This window comes from Salmo salar, chromosome ssa24, assembly GCF_905237065.1.
Source record: "Salmo salar chromosome ssa24, Ssal_v3.1, whole genome shotgun sequence".
NCBI lineage: Eukaryota > Metazoa > Chordata > Actinopteri > Salmoniformes > Salmonidae > Salmo > Salmo salar.
In genome coordinates, this window is record NC_059465.1 from 20831168 (window position 1) to 20849107 (window position 17940).

The following is a 17940-nucleotide window of genomic DNA, read 5'->3' on the forward strand; positions in this document are numbered from 1 at the left end:
AAGATTAGATAACATTACGACAAAAGTTGTTGTAATTCACCTGTTTATTTTATTTACTCGCTTTGTGCATTATTTCTCATTATGGTGACTGAGACCTTTCTTTACCATGTAGATGGAAACATCAGTATACAAAAGTGTTTGTGTTGAAAGCACTGGTGGTACCCAGCGTCGTTACCAGCAGACCTTCTAGAGGAGTTGGAAACATCACCAATAGACAGCAGCACCACGTAAATTAATCAGCAGGGTTGCAGGGCTTTTACATTTTTTTAGGAACTCTTGGGGGGGGAAAAAAATGTAAATTCATGCATGGTTTACTCTGCATGGGAAACTGAGAAAATATAATAAAGATGAGAAAATAAAGCGTTGTATAGACAGAGAGTGGTGAGGTGCTCTGGCACAATGGTTGGCAATCAGGTTGTGATTTCTGTAATTTCATGTTCTAGTTTTATCCTGATCAGTTACAGGGGGGTAGGGATCCATCCAAGATACGTAAATGAAGGCCAAGACCCGCACAGTCAAATGCCACCCCTGTGGGGAAATGAGACTCATCAAGTGGCAGCTGCTTTCAACTGTCATTACCCCTAATACACAGCACAAAGAGACAAGACAATTTTAACTAAAATATGAGGTTTATTAAGATATTGTGTTTACAAAGACACAGATGAGTCGTTCTGCTATAGCATAATCTTGAGATGAGTGTGATAATCTCTGAAAAATATTTCTGTGGCAAAGGTTAGCCTACAAATGTCCTTGTGTTCCATTAGTCATAACAGATCTATTGGCCACACTTTCCCCAAGCAACGAAAGCTATCAGAGCAACCAGGGCATAAGGGCATCAGGAAATGCCGAATAAAAATATATGGCATTAAGACAATTCAAAAGCAACATGGAGGAACTGGTAAATATGGACTGAGCCAATATGTGAGTATGACCCCCAGGTGACTGTTTCAATGCAGTCACACGTTCTTGCATGTCTAATACCAGGGTTAGAATTCAAGAGGCAGAGCTGCTTTATATGACCTATTCAACTGCCAAGAACAAAAAAAGAATACACTTCAAATCCCTCTATTTTTCTTCCACAGAAGTGAGGTTACACACAGGCCAATGTGACTTTGTTCTGTGACCACAGGAGGTATTAGTGGGAATTCATTAACATTTGAACCAATGGCATTTGACTGGGTGATCCCTGCTGTTTCAGACTGAAGGATGGGTGGACTAGTGCAGACTTCCTACATCCCATTCCTCATGTGTTTACGAATATGTTGTGTACCTGCTCCAATCTGTAAAACGGACAGTGTGGTTTTGTTTCATCACTTTACTTGGTTTCAAAATACCCACATAACCCTATAATTTAACATACTATTCTTGACAGTCCACAGGAAACATCGTCATCTGAGCAAACTGTTTACAGGGCAAATGCAGATTCAGCTTATTTGGAAGTATCTATATTGGCCTCAACAGGATAAGTGATAAGAAAAGTAAACCCATGAATTGATACAGATTTCTGTTTCTGGGAGAAAATATGTGACTCTTGAAAAAGAATGTCAAACTCAACTCTGTAATCATATCTCACTGAAGAACACAGAATGTGATCGCTTTCTCATCTGTGAATAATGAATAACTTATTAATTAGCTTTTTTACAGCATATGTTGTCTCATAAGTATCGTATAGGTGAGGGATTAATAGTGAGAGGAGTAAGGGGGAGGAATAGAATGCTTGAGAATCTGACATTTTTATTCTTGACTGTATTTGTGTGTTTGGTGAGTGAGTGAGTGAGTGAGTGAGTGAGTGACACGGAGTGGAAACAGGATAGAAAAAGGTACCAAATAAGAATCGATAAACAAAATAGAAATGGATACAGTATATAGTTTTGTGACAGTTTTACTGCTTGGCTACAAATGGTCATTAACACCCTATATGTTTATTTTCATCTATTTGGAAGACACTTATCTATAGCACCCTGCAAAAAGTGAAAACAATAAGGTTGGGTGGATCTTTCAATTTCATTAGAGTCAACCTTAAATATAAATATTTTCACATACAGATCTCAACCATTTCCCATTGGTAGTGATATTGATTTACAGGTATGGGTCACACAGTCTTACTTCAACATTGTCTGCTCATGTTTAAGAACATAAACACTTTCCCTGTGGGGTGTGGATAGCATTTACTAGACTGCTGTAAAACCAGGGATGGAATTTAAGGTAGTAGAAAATGTTAGTGCACCACCAAATCAAATGTATTATTTTGTGAAAGATTCACACTCTAAATCATAATGAAATAGATTGGGAAAATGAGAAAATGCTGACAGACATTGCTTTGATATATCTAAGGGCACCTACAGAAAAGAAGAAAAAAAAACATGAAATGCAATAAAATACAACTTTTTTATTTATCTTCTGTATAGCTACTGTAACATCTTTTGGCATTCTAACTTTTTTGTTGATAAAGATTAACCCTGCAGAAAGGAATACATAGAATGTACAAAACTTTCTGGCTTATAAAAGCTCATCACTAACTACCCAGTAAACAGAGAACGTTCTTCAGACATTGGATAAAAATTAAGCAGAGCCATACATTTAAATATATGTATCTGACAAAATTTGAATTATCCAAAGTTATGACCTCACATTATGAAAACGTCCTAGAAATGTTCTGAGAATTAGATATTTTTAGAAAGGCAGCCAGCTTACAAATGTTTAGAGAAAACATGGCATGATATTTGTAAATACTTACTGTATATGGCATACTGAACTTTATTTTACCCTGCAAAACAAAGAATAATAAGGAAATATTGCACACATTCATGAGTTACAGTTTGGTCATATTGGATAATCATTCTTGTAACTGCCCAAATGGAATGGCTGAAAATGTGTTTACAAGAGTAGATTAGAGGGTAAACAGATGGAAATGGTGAATGATTTATTCCCATTTATATTATAAACCAATTTTCCCACATTGCAATACAAGAGGCATATCAGGTACCATACATACCACGCAGGGCTAAACACACCAGATATATTACTGTACATACAAAGACTCAGTGGACCTCAGTGAGAGAGCAAGGATATACAGTAGGATATTATTCCATGTGCTGCTGTCATAGAGTACAGAGTGTATTCATTTACTGCCCCTTTTCTTTTGTTATATGGCCCTAGATGCATGGTTGCTGCATGACACATTTTATTATCAAAGTCAGCCACTAGCACAGTAATATATTTGGCAGTAAACATTGGTGGGTACAAAACATGTCTGTGACAGGTACTGTGCTTTAAATCACTAGTTTTCAATGTCAGTCCTTGTCAAAGTTTTGTTTCAATACAAATTCCAGAACTTTATTCTGTCATTGGTCTGTTTACAAACAAACCAGTTATGAGGATTTTATTGACATGGTGTGATCTTAGCCAAGTCATTTGCCAGTGTAAAGATCACATGATTCCTATCTATGAAGGAAATCATTAACACATGCTTTTGGAGAACTATCCCTTTAAACCCACATCAATATCATGAATGAACCATTGGAAGTGGTTGGCACTTGGCATCCCTTAACATGCATATTCCATGAGTCTCTGCATGAGGGAAGGAATTGCACAAAGGAGGGTTGAAAGTATAGCGAATTCTATAAAAACACAGTTATAGCAGTAGCTATCCATGATCTAGGATTAACAGGAGTAAAATGTGAGAAAAGGACAATCTGAAAATCTCACATTATTCAAACATGACTTTGTGAGTGGAACCCAAGAGGAGTCGAAGGTCAATTTAAAAGTCCTTCAATTATAGTCGATTTTAAAGACTTTTGTGCTGCCATGCAAGTTTGACTATCACGACAACACATTTGGCTACACTCTATAGCAGTGGTACTCAAACCTTTCAAGCAGGGACCCTCTTTTTGTCCAGAATTTCTGGCGACCCCACCCCAAATCTAATGACAGCATTAAAATCTGTACATTTCTAGTTTTTCATCAACAAATAACTTTAAATTAATTTCCATCTCTCTTATCAAAATTAAGAGAATCAATAAATACATTAACTCAATTCAATATTATTTTTCAAATTATCTTTCTCAACAACAAAAATATTGAAATATAATAATAATAAATTCCATTTAGCAGGCGCTTTTATTCAAAGCGACTTACATTCATGCGTGCATACATTTTGTCCTATAAATTCATTTTACAATTTGTTGCATTTTTATTTTTTAAATCCCACGACCCCACCCCTACTTTGAATGTTACTGCTCTGTAGAGACCCAAATAATACATTGAAATATCATGATGGTGTAAAGTACACCTTTTACTCCACAGTGCTTGCAGTGAAGAAGACCTTTGCACTGTCATAAAATTATCGACTTCCTCTAAGGTGTAAAAACACATACCTAATTGAGAACACTGTAAAATGCCTCTTGGGGCACAGTGTTCTCTTACTTTCACGTTTCTCTCCATTCCCACTGAAGAGGTCAACCATTGATTGCTAAGAAACAAAACATTGACGTGAATAATTTGAACAACCCCTGTCAACCCTTGCTCCAGCATAAAGCTCAGCAAGACAAACTTCAATGCATGGTCAAGACAATGACAAGTTCTATACTTTCTCTCTCCCTATCTGAATGGGTCGGGACTATACATTCATGCTGATCGATCCTTTGCTCAAGATCGACCCCTTAGTGACCTCTGTGCTGACAATAGAGAGAGGGAAGCTCTCATAACTCTCTGGTGCCCCCCAGCAGCGGCAGCGGTATAGGGTAGATTTGAGCTCTTTCTGGAAGTTACTGTTAAGAAAGCCATAGATGATGGGGTTGACACAAGTAGAGGCCATGGCTGTGAGGTGGCAGGCAGAGAAGATGATGTCATGCTGGCAGGATGGGATGGCCTGGTGATTCCAGTCAAACACGGTGTTGAAGATGTTGAGTGGGAGCCAGCAGAGGGCAAACACTGCCACAATTGAGGCCAACATGGCATTGATCCTCTTTGACCCCTTGGCCTTCTTCTGGCGGTTGTCCCTGGTTCGCTCCACCATGTATTTTCTCCGTCGGAGACGCAGGAAGATACGCAAGTAGCAGACCAGGATGAGGATGAGGGGAAGGCAGTACTGGAAGAGCAGCAGGGAGGTGGTGTAGGCCAGTCGTTTGTGCTCTGAGGGCCACCGCTCCATACAGATGAAGTGGTCAGTGAAGGGATTGAAGGGGAGGCTAATGTTCTGGAAAGGACTGTTGGTGAGAACGTTGAAGGAGAGGAAAGGCAGAGAGATGAAGCAGGCCATCATCCAGGTGATGGCTACAGCCAGGTAGGAGTGGCCCACCATAGGCTTCCATCCAGTGGGGTGGATGATGAGTTGGTGGCGCTCCATGGCTATGAGGACCAGGGAGAAGACAGAGACTGTGACAGAGATGCACTGGACAAAGGGTGTGACCTTACAGAGTGCCTCCCCCAAGATCCAGCGATCCATTAGGGTGTAGATGATGGTGACCGGCAGGCACACGATGCACATGAGGATGTCAGAAATTGACAGGTTGGCGATGAATATGTTGGTGACATTCCTCATCTCCTTCTGCCGTGTGATGACAAACACCAGGCAGATGTTACCAATAAGGCCCACCCCGATCAGTGCGCTGTAGGCAACTATCAGGAAGGTTGTGCCACTCATGGAGGTGGGGCACTCATCTGTGTCGCCCCATGGCATCTCTTTCCACCAGGCGTGATGACTACTATTGTTCACATGGGACACCTCCATGCTAGAAGTCAGAACTTATTTTGTAGACTGGGATCCAGAAGTATTAGTATGGTGTTTCCCTCCACTTCAATATGATATACTATCTAATGTGTCTTTATTGTATGTTTGAGTTTGCTGGTGTTTTCATCATACCAGTATTCTTATTAATGGCTGGAACATTGATTGCAGTCTTTGTTTGCCGTCTGAAAGAGAAAACAACACTTAGATTTCATCTTATTTCAATGAGCTGATTTCCCAAATGTGAATGCAGTTATTTAATAAACCCAGGATAAATAAAGGACTTGTCTTTGCAACCATGTTAACTGCTGCTCTGAAAATAGCTGGAAGCCAGAAAATACTCTACTTCAGGATCCACTTTAGGTAGTGTGTTTGAAGTAAAACAATCAATGTGTTTTTTGATGTAAAACAATCTTGAAATGTAATGTAATCTTTGCTTTCTATAACATTGGTTCAATGGGTTCCACTTTGGTGCACACACAATATACTCTGAAATAAATTGAAAAATAAGATAGTAAGTGACTAGATCTGCCTATACATTTTAAATTGGTCAAAACAAAACTTAGCCTTGGCTATCACCGCAGTATTCATTAATCTTTGTTTAGGATCTTGAGACGCTTGTGTAAGCACTGAAATTCGATTTATTAGAGTAGACTATTGCAAACCAGAGGAGAATGAATGATGAGAGAGCTTCAAGAGGCGGTGACTGAAAAACATGCAAATGTATCCGCCTGTCTACTTGAGTACTAGCATTCATAACTAACGATGTATTAACACCATATCATCAAGCAAACAGCATGGATGAACGCTGAAATGTGTTACCATAAAAAGGCCTCATGATATCATTTCGACTCCCCATAACAAAGACAACCCGTTCCAGCATATTTCCATGACAATAATGTCAATGACATGCCATAGAATGAAACATGAGAAGGTACTATATGTCAAGGACAGAATCCTGCTGGGCCGCCTCAACTGGGTAGCATACACAATGGATATATTTCTTCCTCTCTCACAATCCAAGAGCTAGATGTCTCCTGTGCGGAAAATTACTCCCCTTCTTTACTCTGTGTCTGACTATGACCTCAAGCGTACCACAAAGATTGACAGATGACTCCTCAAAACTATCACAAAGGGTACTGGTACAGTATCCATTGACATATGTATTTAACCCACTGCCACCTTCTGACTAATATGTGATGTGCAATACGACTGGACTCCAATTCCAAGGATGAAGAAAGACTTGAGGTGCAGGAAATAGGAAGGGGGGGGGGTGGAGGTCAAGAGAAGGAAGCAGCACTGATTACCAGGATGTTTGGCCCAAGGCTACAACATCGCTCCTGAGAGCATTTGGATAGGATTAAATTAATGTCTTGGAAACTAGCAATTCAGGATAAGATCAGCATTCCATTCCAAAGACAAGCCATGTTATTCAACTGCAACAATATCAATTTCACAGTCAAAGCAGAGCAAACTCTTGAGTTGAGATGAAATAACATTTGGTCATTATTATTATCACCATCATCACTGACACTATTGTTACAAGGTGTAATTTCCCATTCACCCACTGTGCATAAATGCACCTTTGAGATGATAAATTCAATATTTCTCATGTTTTTGCATCTACCTTTGATGGACCACAACAGATTTATATTCAGTGAGTAATGAAGTGATCTTTTCTTCTAAATGAAGTAGCCTCCAGGTTCTTAGGATGATTATTATCAAACTTGAATAAACCACTTCTGCCTGGGGCTTAACCAGGGTTCTTACTAATGATTATGTTGACAGTCACACTGCAGATTCTGTGATGATAAAGCCCTAACCAAAACATAATTACCAAATGGATGGTGGTTCATGTAGGATTCTTTATGTGTCTGAAATGTATGTGAAAAACCCCAAGGCTCATTACATCAATGGTGCAGATGGTCTAATGTAGAGCTTGTGATCTAGAGGGAACAGTTTATCAAATAAACAATTAAACAGACAATGCAATTGAATGGGCTAATAAAAGTTAGGCATACAGTACATCTGGGCACAAAATGTGCTACAAGAATCAATATGACTGGAATCAATTCAATGATGTGCTAGACTATTACATAACATGCAGTTAATGCCCCAGAATCAGATTTAAACCCATTAGGTCTATACTGTACAAAACAACTTAACTGTTTCACACATGTTTATCTACATCATTAACTACTTATTAGCCTACTTAGTCCTCTTTAGTATGTGAAACACAAGGCTTCCAAAACGTTAAGCAATTGCCAATATTCATGACAGTTAAGAGACAATAAACTGTATTATATGGACATATTGAGACACTTCCAGCAACAATGTATTGAATTTGCCACCACATGAAGCCATACATACAGTCCCTTAAATGTGTTTTGAAGCTTGAAATTGGCATTCTCAACTCTGTTATTATATCCTGGATATAGGTACCCAAAGAGATCTCATTGAACTAAAGCAAATATAGACAAGGGGTAATGAGGGGTGTCATGATGCAAATTAAGTCTATCTTAACAGGTATGCAGAGTGAGTTAGCCTAAATATACAGAGTTTATCCTCTCATTGAACATCAATAGTGAATATTGTTTTTGAAACATTAGTTAAAAAGCAGTAGTTCAGAAATTAATGATCTTTGTCACAATGTTTCCTAATGTAATATAGCCCAACAAATATAATAGGCTATATTCAAAATGGCATTATGGCAAAACAATTATTAAAATCCTGTCTGTATAGCCTTAGCATATAGTTTATTATTATACCTAATAATTAGACCGAATGTGAGAATAAAAGAAAAGACGGATTCTTACCCGCTTCGCTCAACGTTTTTCTACATATCACTGAGTTTTTCCTTGCCCCCCATTGACTATTCGAGAGCTAAGGTTCCGTCTCATCTACCAAATGCTGCGGACGCACGAGGAACGCTCTTCCCCTGCCTGAAACGATGAGCGACTCCCGCCGGTAGTTGGAGCCGCGGTGGTCTAATAGGCTATAGCCTATCCGGCGCTCATACAGGTCTTCCGTTCAAGCGAACAACCACACGGGTAAGGAGGCTAAAACAACATTTCCTCTCTAGTAGCCTACTCCGGACATTAAATTCATTATTAAGCCACAACTTATGGACATCAACAAGTTCCCGTTTTGAACATTGAAGCAACAAACAGTGACAGTATAATAAATCATCATACCAATACAAGTGGAATCTGAATAGGGGAAAAAAGAAATTGGCTATTGCCTAATTTAGCAACCAATTAAATGCAACAAAGGGCTTCAACATCATATAGCCTATAATAGCTTAGCGTAGCCTATCCCATGATAAATGCGCTTATTCCTTCAACTACACATCTGCTGCCCACAGCTGGAGAATACCATTTGAAACCCCAAATAAATATCCCTTACTTTGCCCACCCCTTCGTTTAAATGATTCATTATTACACAATTACAATGCTATGAAAATAAATGTATAATGCATTGCCTATATTCTACGTTTACCGTTATTTTCTCCCCCTTTTCCGAACTTCACACTAAAGGTCAGGTCTGCTGGAGGAATCAATATTTGGAACAAAATCTCCACAGAAGAGATCTTATCAAGCATGCACTTCCAACAGGAAGGTAGGAGGTGGCTTGTCGGCATCAAGCATAAAGCCTGTAGCATGCTTCCCTCTCGAAACAGTTCTCTCATATAACAACATGTTATGACGTTTTTGTTAGTTTTCTTCGTTTTCTTGAAGTCAGTCAAAGTTCTGCAGCCGAAGTCTATTGCTGCGTTCAAATGCTAGTCGGAACTAGTAAACTGACTTTTCTGATTTGCTAAATCGTTGAATGAGCCAGCTGATTAACTACAATCGAAAATGTCCCAGTTTCCTAGTTTCGACTAGCAAGTGAACTCGGCATATGCCACTTGGTCGATGATTGCTCAACAGAACTTCTCCTAGTAGAACTAGGAAACTCGGAAATGTACGACTTGCTAATAGGTTGTATTTATACACCTGCCGCGTTTTTATTGAACTAGAGAAGCCAGTTAAGAACAAATTCGTATTTACAATGACAGCCTACCCTGGCCAAATCCTAAACCGGACGACGCTGGGCCAATTGTGCGCCGCCCTACAATGTAGGACTCCCAATCACGGCCGGTTGTGATACAGTGCCATAGACCGCTGGGCCACTCCGGAGCCTAACCAATTAGCAAGTTGGGAATTTCTGAGTTTCCTAGTTCCGACTAGCACATGAACGCGGCATATAGACTGGATTCTTCAATGAAGTGTTTGACATCATTCAACAATAGATGACTAGTTTTCATGCACATTCTTTCACTTGAGAAATACTGCACCAGTTAGTTAGATGTAAAATTGTGCACATAAGCCTTCCAAAAGGTTTGGTTTGGCTGGCGCCTAGCTGATCTCTTTTAGGTGAACCGAACGAGACCGCAAAGCATACTCCTTTAAAAAACCTTCGCTTGAAAAACGAGAAATAGTTTGTCCATCTTGAGACACCGTAATAAACTGAAAATTAAATCAAGCTTTATTTATTTAGCACATTTCAAACACAATGTGCTTCACATAAAAACGAATAAAAACAATGAAAATAAAAACAAAAATATTTTGGGAGCAGACACTGAAAATATATGGTCTGGAGCTGTTTTTCCATGTGGCTATTATACAGTATATACACAACAAAATGAAAGCATCTAGCAGCACCCACCCATAGCACGCGCTCCAGCAGGTGTATCTCACTGGTCACCCCCAAAGCCAATTCTTCGATTGACCGCCTCTCCTTCCAGTTCTCTGCTGCCAATGACTGGAACGAACTGCAAAAATCACTAAAGCTGGAGACTCTTACCTCCCTCACTAGCTTTAAGCACCAGCTGTCAGAGCAGCTCACAGATCACTGCACATAGCTCATCTGTAAATAGCCCATCCAAGCTACCTCATCCCCATACTGCATTTATTTATTTATTTATCTTGCTCCTTTGCACCCCAGTGTCTCTACTTGCACTTTCATCTTCTGCACATTCTACTATTCCAGTATTTAATTACTATATTGTAATTACTTCGCCACCATGGCCTATTTATTGCCTTACCTCTCTTATCCTACCTCATTTGCACATGCTGTATATATACACTTTTTTATTCTGTATTATTGATTGTATATTTGTTTATTCCATGTGTATCTCTGTGTTGTTGTATGTGTTGAACTGCTTTGCTTTATCTTGGCCAGGTCGCAGTTGCAAATGAGAACTTGTTCTCAACTAGCCTACCTGGTTAAATAAAGGTGAAATATATTTTTTTTAATCAAGTAATTTGCCTGATGTCAATCAATATGGATGGGTAGAGATGTGTCATATGAACATTTTGGTCTCCTCTTCTCATTCAAAGCTAAGCAACAGCATGGATATATGGTGAATAAGTTAAAGGCTAGGGAAAAAAAGTGTAGGCCATCACACTCAACTGGTGAAAGTAGTCACATCCCATGCAGGCAGGAATTCTGACCTCTCTGTTCCCATAGCATAGCTTACTATTGCCATCCCCCCAAAACGACCAGTTTCCCTGTGTTTTCCCAAAGGTCAATTAAACAGATTGGCATTCCTCCTCAATGCAAAAAATGTTGGAGGCTAGGTTAGAATTTGAGAATCACAGCTACCATGCCCACCGGTGTCAAACTGTGTGTCTCACATCCTTCCTAATTGAAACAGCATCCCAAGACATGATGACAGATCCTACAGGCTTTCACAAAGAAAACTATTTAATTGAGATTTTGCACTTGGTGAGCCAGAAGATGACAGGTTCTTACTGTCCCCACACACTTCCTCTAGAGAGGGATGTGAAGAGAAGGAAGACCTGAATGAGTCAGATTGTCTGGTTTTTGTCTGGTTTTCAAGCACAGTCAGTCGCAGACAGAACATCTAACATTAACACACAGCATGGTGTTCGTATGGAGCGTGGACGCAGGTTTGATCTCCCTGAACAATCAGGTAATACACACATCACTCACATTTAGGTTCCTGTTTTAGAACTGCTGTTTTCACAGGTACAAAGTAAAAAATCTGCACATTATTTTAAATATTTAGTGTACAAGAAATTCAAAACAAGATACCAAAATTATATAGTGGCCAAACCAGAGTTCTCAGGATAAACAGATTATTTTCTTTGACCATTTGGAAGAGAGTGAGTATGCATGCTCCTTTGCTGAGAGAAAGCAGAGGCACTTGGGGACTATTTTGTCCCAATGAACAAGCATTCAATACTCTCCAGTAATGAACTGCAGTGGTATAGAGGACTACAGCTCTTCTCCCCCGCACAATCTTCACACCAGTAACTCAAATGACCATCTCTACATCCACACTATTTGTAACTGGCCTTGCTGTGAGGAAAGACAGACATGAAGGAACATTATTTCAGGATGAATCAAATATGGCTCAGTTGGTAGAGCATGGTGTTTGCAACGCCAGCATGATGTGTGCAATGCCAGGGTTGTGGGTTTGATTCCCACAGGGGGCCAGTCCAAATTTATTTATTTTTTTAAATGCATGAAATGTATGCATTCACTACTGTAAGTCGCTCTGGATAAGAGCATCTGCTAAATTACTAAAATGTAAATATACACTACTGTTGAAAAGTTTGGGGTCACTTAGAAATGACCTTGTTTTTGAAAGAAAAGCAAAACATTTTCCCATTAAAATAACATCAAATTGATCTGAAGTACAGTGTAGACATTGTTAATGTTGTAAATGACTATTGTAGCTGGAAACGGCAGATTTTTTATGGAATATCTACATAGGTGTACAGAGGTCCATTATCAGCAACCATCACGCCTGTGTTCCAATGGCATGTTGTGTTAGCTAATCCAAGTTTATAATTTTAAATGGCTAATTGATCATTAGAAAACCTTTTTGCAATTATGTTAGCACAGCTGAAAAATGTTGTCCTGATTAAAGAAACAATAAACTGGCCTTCTTTAGACTAGTTGAATATCTGGAGCATCAGCATTTGTGGGTTCGATTACATACTCAAAATGGCCAGAAACAAAAAAACTTTCTTCTGAAACTCGTCAGTCTATTCTTGTTCTGAGAAATGAAGGCTATTCCACGCGAGAAATTGCCAAGAAACTGAAGATCTCGTACAACACTGTGTACTACTCCCTTCACAAAATAGCGCAAACTGGCTCTAACCGGAATAGAAAGAGGAGTGGGAGTCCCCAGTGCACAACTGAGCAAGAGGACAAGTACATTAGAGTGTCTAGTTTGAGAAACAAAGTCCTCAACCGGCAGCTTCATTAAATAGTACCCACAAAACACCAGTCTCATCGTCAACAGTGAAAAGGCAACTCTGGGATGCTGGCCTTCTAGACAGAGTTCCTCTGTCCAGTGTCTGTTCTCTTGACCATCTTAATCTTTTATTTTTATTGGCCAGTCTGAGATATGGCTTTTTCTTTGGAACTCTGCCTAGAAGGCCAGCATCCTGGAGTCGCCTCTTCACTGTTGACGTTGAGACTGGTGTTCATTAAAAAACAAAGACATTTCTAAGTGACCCCAAACTTTTGAACGGTAGTGTATGTTTTTCTGGGTTAAGGTCATAGTCTGAAATGGTGACTACAGTTGAAGTCAGAAGTTTACATACACCTTAGACAAATACATTTAAACTCAGGTTCACAATTCCTGACATTTAATCCTAGTAAAATGTCCCTGTTTTAGGTCAGTTAGGATCACCACTTTATTTTAAGAATGTGAAATGTCAGAATAATAGTAGAGAGAATGATTTATTTTAGCTTTTATTTCTTTCATCACATTCCCAGTGGGTCAGAAGTTTACATACACTCAATTAGTATTTGGTAGCATTGCCTTTAATTGTTTAACTTGAGTCAAACGTTTCGGGTAGCCTTCCACAAGCTTCCCACAATAAGTTGGGTGAATTTTGGCCCATTCCTCCTGACAGAGCTGGTGTAACTGAGTCAGGTTTGTAGGCCTCCGTGCTCGCACACGCTTTTTCAGTTCTAACCACAGATTTTCTACAGGATTGAGGTCAGGGCTTTGTGATGGCCACTCCAATACCTTGACTTTGTTGTCCTTAAGCCATTTTGCCATAACTTTGGAAGTATGCTTGGGGTCATTGTCCATTTGGAAGACCCATTTGCGACCAAGCTTTAACTTCTTGACTGATGTCTTGAGATGTTGCTTCAATATATCCACATAATTTTCCTACTTCATGATGCCATCTATATTGTGAAGTGCACCAGTCCCTCCTGCAGCAAAGCACCCCCACAACATGATGCTGCCACCCCCATGCTTCACAGTTGGGATGGTATTCTTCGGCTTGCAAGCCTACCCCTTTTTCCTCCAAACATAATGATGGTCATTATGGCCAAACTGTTCTATTTTTGCTTCATCAGACTAGAGGACATTTCTCCAAAATGTACGATCTTTGTCCCCATGTGCAGTTGCAAAACGTAGTCTGGCTTTTTTATGGCGGGTTTGGAGCAGTGGCTTCTTCCTTGCTGAGCGGCCTTTCAGGTTATATCGATATAGGACTCGTTTTTACTGTGGATATAGATACTTTTGTACCTGTTTCCTCTAGCATCTTCACAAGGTCCATTGCTTTTGTTCTGGGATTGATTTGCACTTTTCGCACCAAAGTACGTTCATCTCTAGGAGACAGAACATGTCTCCTTCCTGAGTGTTATGACGGCTGCGTGGTCCCATGGTGTTTATACTTGCGTACTATTGTTTGTACAGATGAATGTAGTACCTTCAGGCATTTGGAAATTGCGCCCAAGAATGAACCAGACTTGTGGAGGTCTACAATTTTTTTTCTGAGGTCTTGGCTGATTTCTTTTGATTTTCCCATGATGTCAAGCAAAGAGGCACTGAGTTTGAAGGTAGGCCTTGAAATACATCCACAGGTACACCTTCAATGACTCAAATGATGTCAATTAGCCTATCAGAAGCTTCTAAAGCCATGGCATTATTTTCCAAGCTGTTTAAAAGGCACAGTCAACTTAGAGTATGTACACTTTTGACCTATTGGAATTGTGATACAGTGAATTATAGGTGAAATAATCTGTAAACAATTGCTGGAAAAATAACTTGTCATGCACAAAGTAGATGTCCTAACCGATTTGCCAAAATTATAATTTGTTAACAAGAAATTTGTGGAGTAGTTGAAAAACAAGTTTTAACGACTCCAACCTAAGTGTATGTAAACTTCTGACTTCAACTGTATATGCACCATTTTCTAAAATTTACTCTGAGCTTGATTGTAAAAGGTAACGGAAGCACGTCTTTACAGGGTAAGAGAACATTGACACATTGAAGATTCATGTTCAGGGTGATTTTAGGACACAATCCACAAAAGACTAAGGTAGATCTGGAATTTATCATGCAGAAGTTGACAAAGGAAATACAGTCTGTTTTCAACTCAGTTATCAACTGATCTGAAATGGAAGGGGGAATGGTATCCTTCATATTACAATCTCAGCCTCAGTATCAGCATGTCCGAATAGCTAATAATACTGACAATTAGATAAGGACAATTGTATTCCGTCCTCTGTAATGGTAGAAAGGGAAGGACAGGAGAAGGGTGGATATTCTTTTAAATTCTGAAACATAGAAAAGGGAGTAATTTGAAACCATGAAATGATCAAATACTGCAAGTAGGTTTTTGTACAGAGAAACATTCATATATCTATGAAAAAGACAAGGTTATGTTATACAGTGCATTTGGAAAGTATTCAGTTCAGACCCTTTGACTTTTTCCACATTTTGTTACGTTACAGCCTTATTCTAAAATTGATTATGAATTTTTTCCCTCATCAATCTACACACGATATCCCATAATGACAAAGCAAAAACAGGTTTATAGAAATTTTTGCAAATGTATTTAAAATAAAAACTGAAATATATTTACATTGGTGGAGTAATGCAGAGATGGTTGTCCTTCTGTAAGGTTCTCCCATCTCCACAGAGGAACTCTGTCAGAGTGACCATCGGGTTTTTGGTCACCTCCCTGACCAAGGCCCTTCTCCTCCGATTGCTCAGTTTGGCCGGGCGGCCAGCTCTAGAAAGAGTCTTGGTGGTTCCAAACTTCTTCCATTTAAGAATGATGGAGGCCACTGTGTTCTTGGGGACCTTCAATGCTGCAGAAATGTTTTAGTACCCTTCCCCAGATCTGTTCGACAGACAATTCCTTCGACCTCATGGCCTGGTTTTTGCTCTGACATGCACTGTCAACTGTGGGACCTTATATAGACAGGTGTGTGCCTTTACAAATCATGTCCAATCAATTGAATTTGCCTCAGGTGGACTCCAATCAAGTTGTAGAAACATCTCATGAATGATCAATGGAAACAGGATGCACCTGAGCTCAATTCCGAAGTCTCAGCAAAGCGCCTGAAAAAGTATGTACATTTGCAAAAAATCCTAAAAACCTGTTTTCACTTTGTCGTGTGTAGATTGATGAGGACATTTTTTTCTTTAATCCATTTTAGAATAAGGCTGTAACCAAATGTGACAAATGTGGAAAAAGTCAAGGGGTCTGAATACTATCTGAAAGGCACTGTAGACACTATGTAACAACCTGCCCAGTTGATCATCAACTTTATGCTGATTGTCATTGATAAAGTATTGAAAGTGGTACTACGTAAATGTGCTCAGATCTTCTTAGCACACAGAACCAACGGTTCTAGAACAAATAATCTCTCTAAGAATGAGGTGATATTAGGGGGAGACACCTATTACATAAACAAGTAGTTGGACATAGTCTTTTGTGGGGAAAATGGTTGAGATTCATTATGTGTCACTGGCAGTGTAAATCAATAAGTATCTCTGCCCCATGGACAGTAAATTGCGTCTTAGCTTAACACTAAGATACCCATAATTCATGCTGCTTTCTGACAGATCCCTGTACTGTAATATCACAGTATGCTTGTTTATCCTTGATTTATCTGTCTTGAAACTGTGAAGATCTGCCCTGCTATTTATCTTCAAGACCTCTCATTGTCCTTAAGGGCTGAATTATTTGGTTATCATTAGATGATATTACTGGTACAGTGGTTCTTCCTTTAAAAGTTTTGAGCTTATGCCGCGACCGTTTGTGGTAGATGGTGGCAGATTGTGGTAAATTGCGTCATTCTGGCAACAATGGCTAACACTTAAATAACGTGCCATAGAATTTTGCGGCACTCCGCAAGCTGTGCTGCAGTACACCGCAACTTTTAAAGGAAGAACCACTTTATTGTTTGCTTAAAAAATACTGTAGCGATCCTTGCTATGTGAGCCACGTTACAATTTCCACCAAGTGGGTTCACCCTATTGGCGCAATGCATAGGGTGTTTGCCTTTGTTTGTGTTTGCGCCTCACAGCCGCCATCCCACTTTTGACACCAGTGTAGCGAACGGCAGGGCAGGGAAGAAAACCTGGGATGCTGGCGTGAAAGGCAAACACCCTATGCATTGCCTGGATGTGTGAGGAAGCTGAGTAGGCCTGGACGTGTTAGGAAGCTTCCTGTTTGGAGGGGGCAGTGTAGCGATCCTTGCTATTTGAGCCATGTTACAATTCCCAACAAGTGGGTTAATCGTATTGGCCCGATGCATCGGGTGTTAGCCTTTCACACCATTGACCCTGGTTCGCTGCTCTGCTGTTTGCTACAATACATGTAACAGATATGAATGTGGAGTAATTGACTATGCTTGAACATTTCCCCATATCTGTTACAAGACAGCAAATAGCAGTCTGTCACCTAGGTATTCATGATCGAAAGACATGTTGTATTCCCTTCAGTTCTCATTCATCAGTTCTCCAAAGACTGCTCTCATTTAAAGTCAGGGTGTCACCCAGAATCAATATGCTCTTAAAATCAATGCTTTCTGAGCTATAGCAAGTTGACAAGTGTGGAAAGAATATTAGAGGTATTGGTAGGTACTAGGCATTCTCCACTGCTACAACCCTGTCCTTAGTCTAATTCTTCACTCCATCTCTCACCCATGCCAATTATGTCCCAAAACTATTTATATTGAGGAATGATCAGCACAGTATTCAATATCCCCCTGAAACAGCAGTCCCACACATGAACCACAGTTGAAATAATCCTTGACAACAACACTGGGACACAATCCTATAACTCCCATGAGGCTGTAAATTACCCTGCCCTAGAATGGAGGCCACAATACCTCTGGCTCTCAGGGATGACAAATAGCCCCTTCCATCCAACAGATCA

At 39.7% G+C, this 17940-nt stretch overlaps 1 protein-coding gene across 4 annotated transcripts; it reads right to left on the reverse strand.

Moving 5' to 3' along the window:
* Positions 1–610: 610 nt before the first annotated feature.
* On the reverse strand, positions 611–9733 carry LOC106585573 (neuropeptide Y receptor type 1-like). Of its 4 annotated transcripts, none has more exons than XM_014171946.2 (3): positions 9227–9733; positions 7566–7674; positions 611–5913 (listed from the first exon to the last, which is right to left on the reverse strand). In XM_014171946.2, the coding sequence occupies exon 3, from the start codon at positions 5729–5731 to the stop codon at positions 4619–4621; it is 1113 nt and encodes a 370-aa protein (XP_014027421.1). In that variant the 5' UTR covers positions 5732–5913; positions 7566–7674; positions 9227–9733; the 3' UTR covers positions 611–4618. The 4 variants fall into 4 exon arrangements, with proteins under 4 accessions (XP_014027421.1, XP_014027422.1, XP_014027423.1 ...); XM_014171947.2 differs by lacking the exon at positions 9227–9733 and adding an exon at positions 8545–9203; XM_014171948.2 differs by lacking the exon at positions 7566–7674.
* Positions 9734–17940: the final 8207 nt, after the last annotated feature.

Excerpts from the sequence above, each read along its gene's own strand:
- LOC106585573 (XM_014171948.2), bottom strand. The coding sequence starts at position 5,731 with ATGGAGGTGTCCCATGTGAACAATAGTAGTCATCACGCCTGGTGGAAA.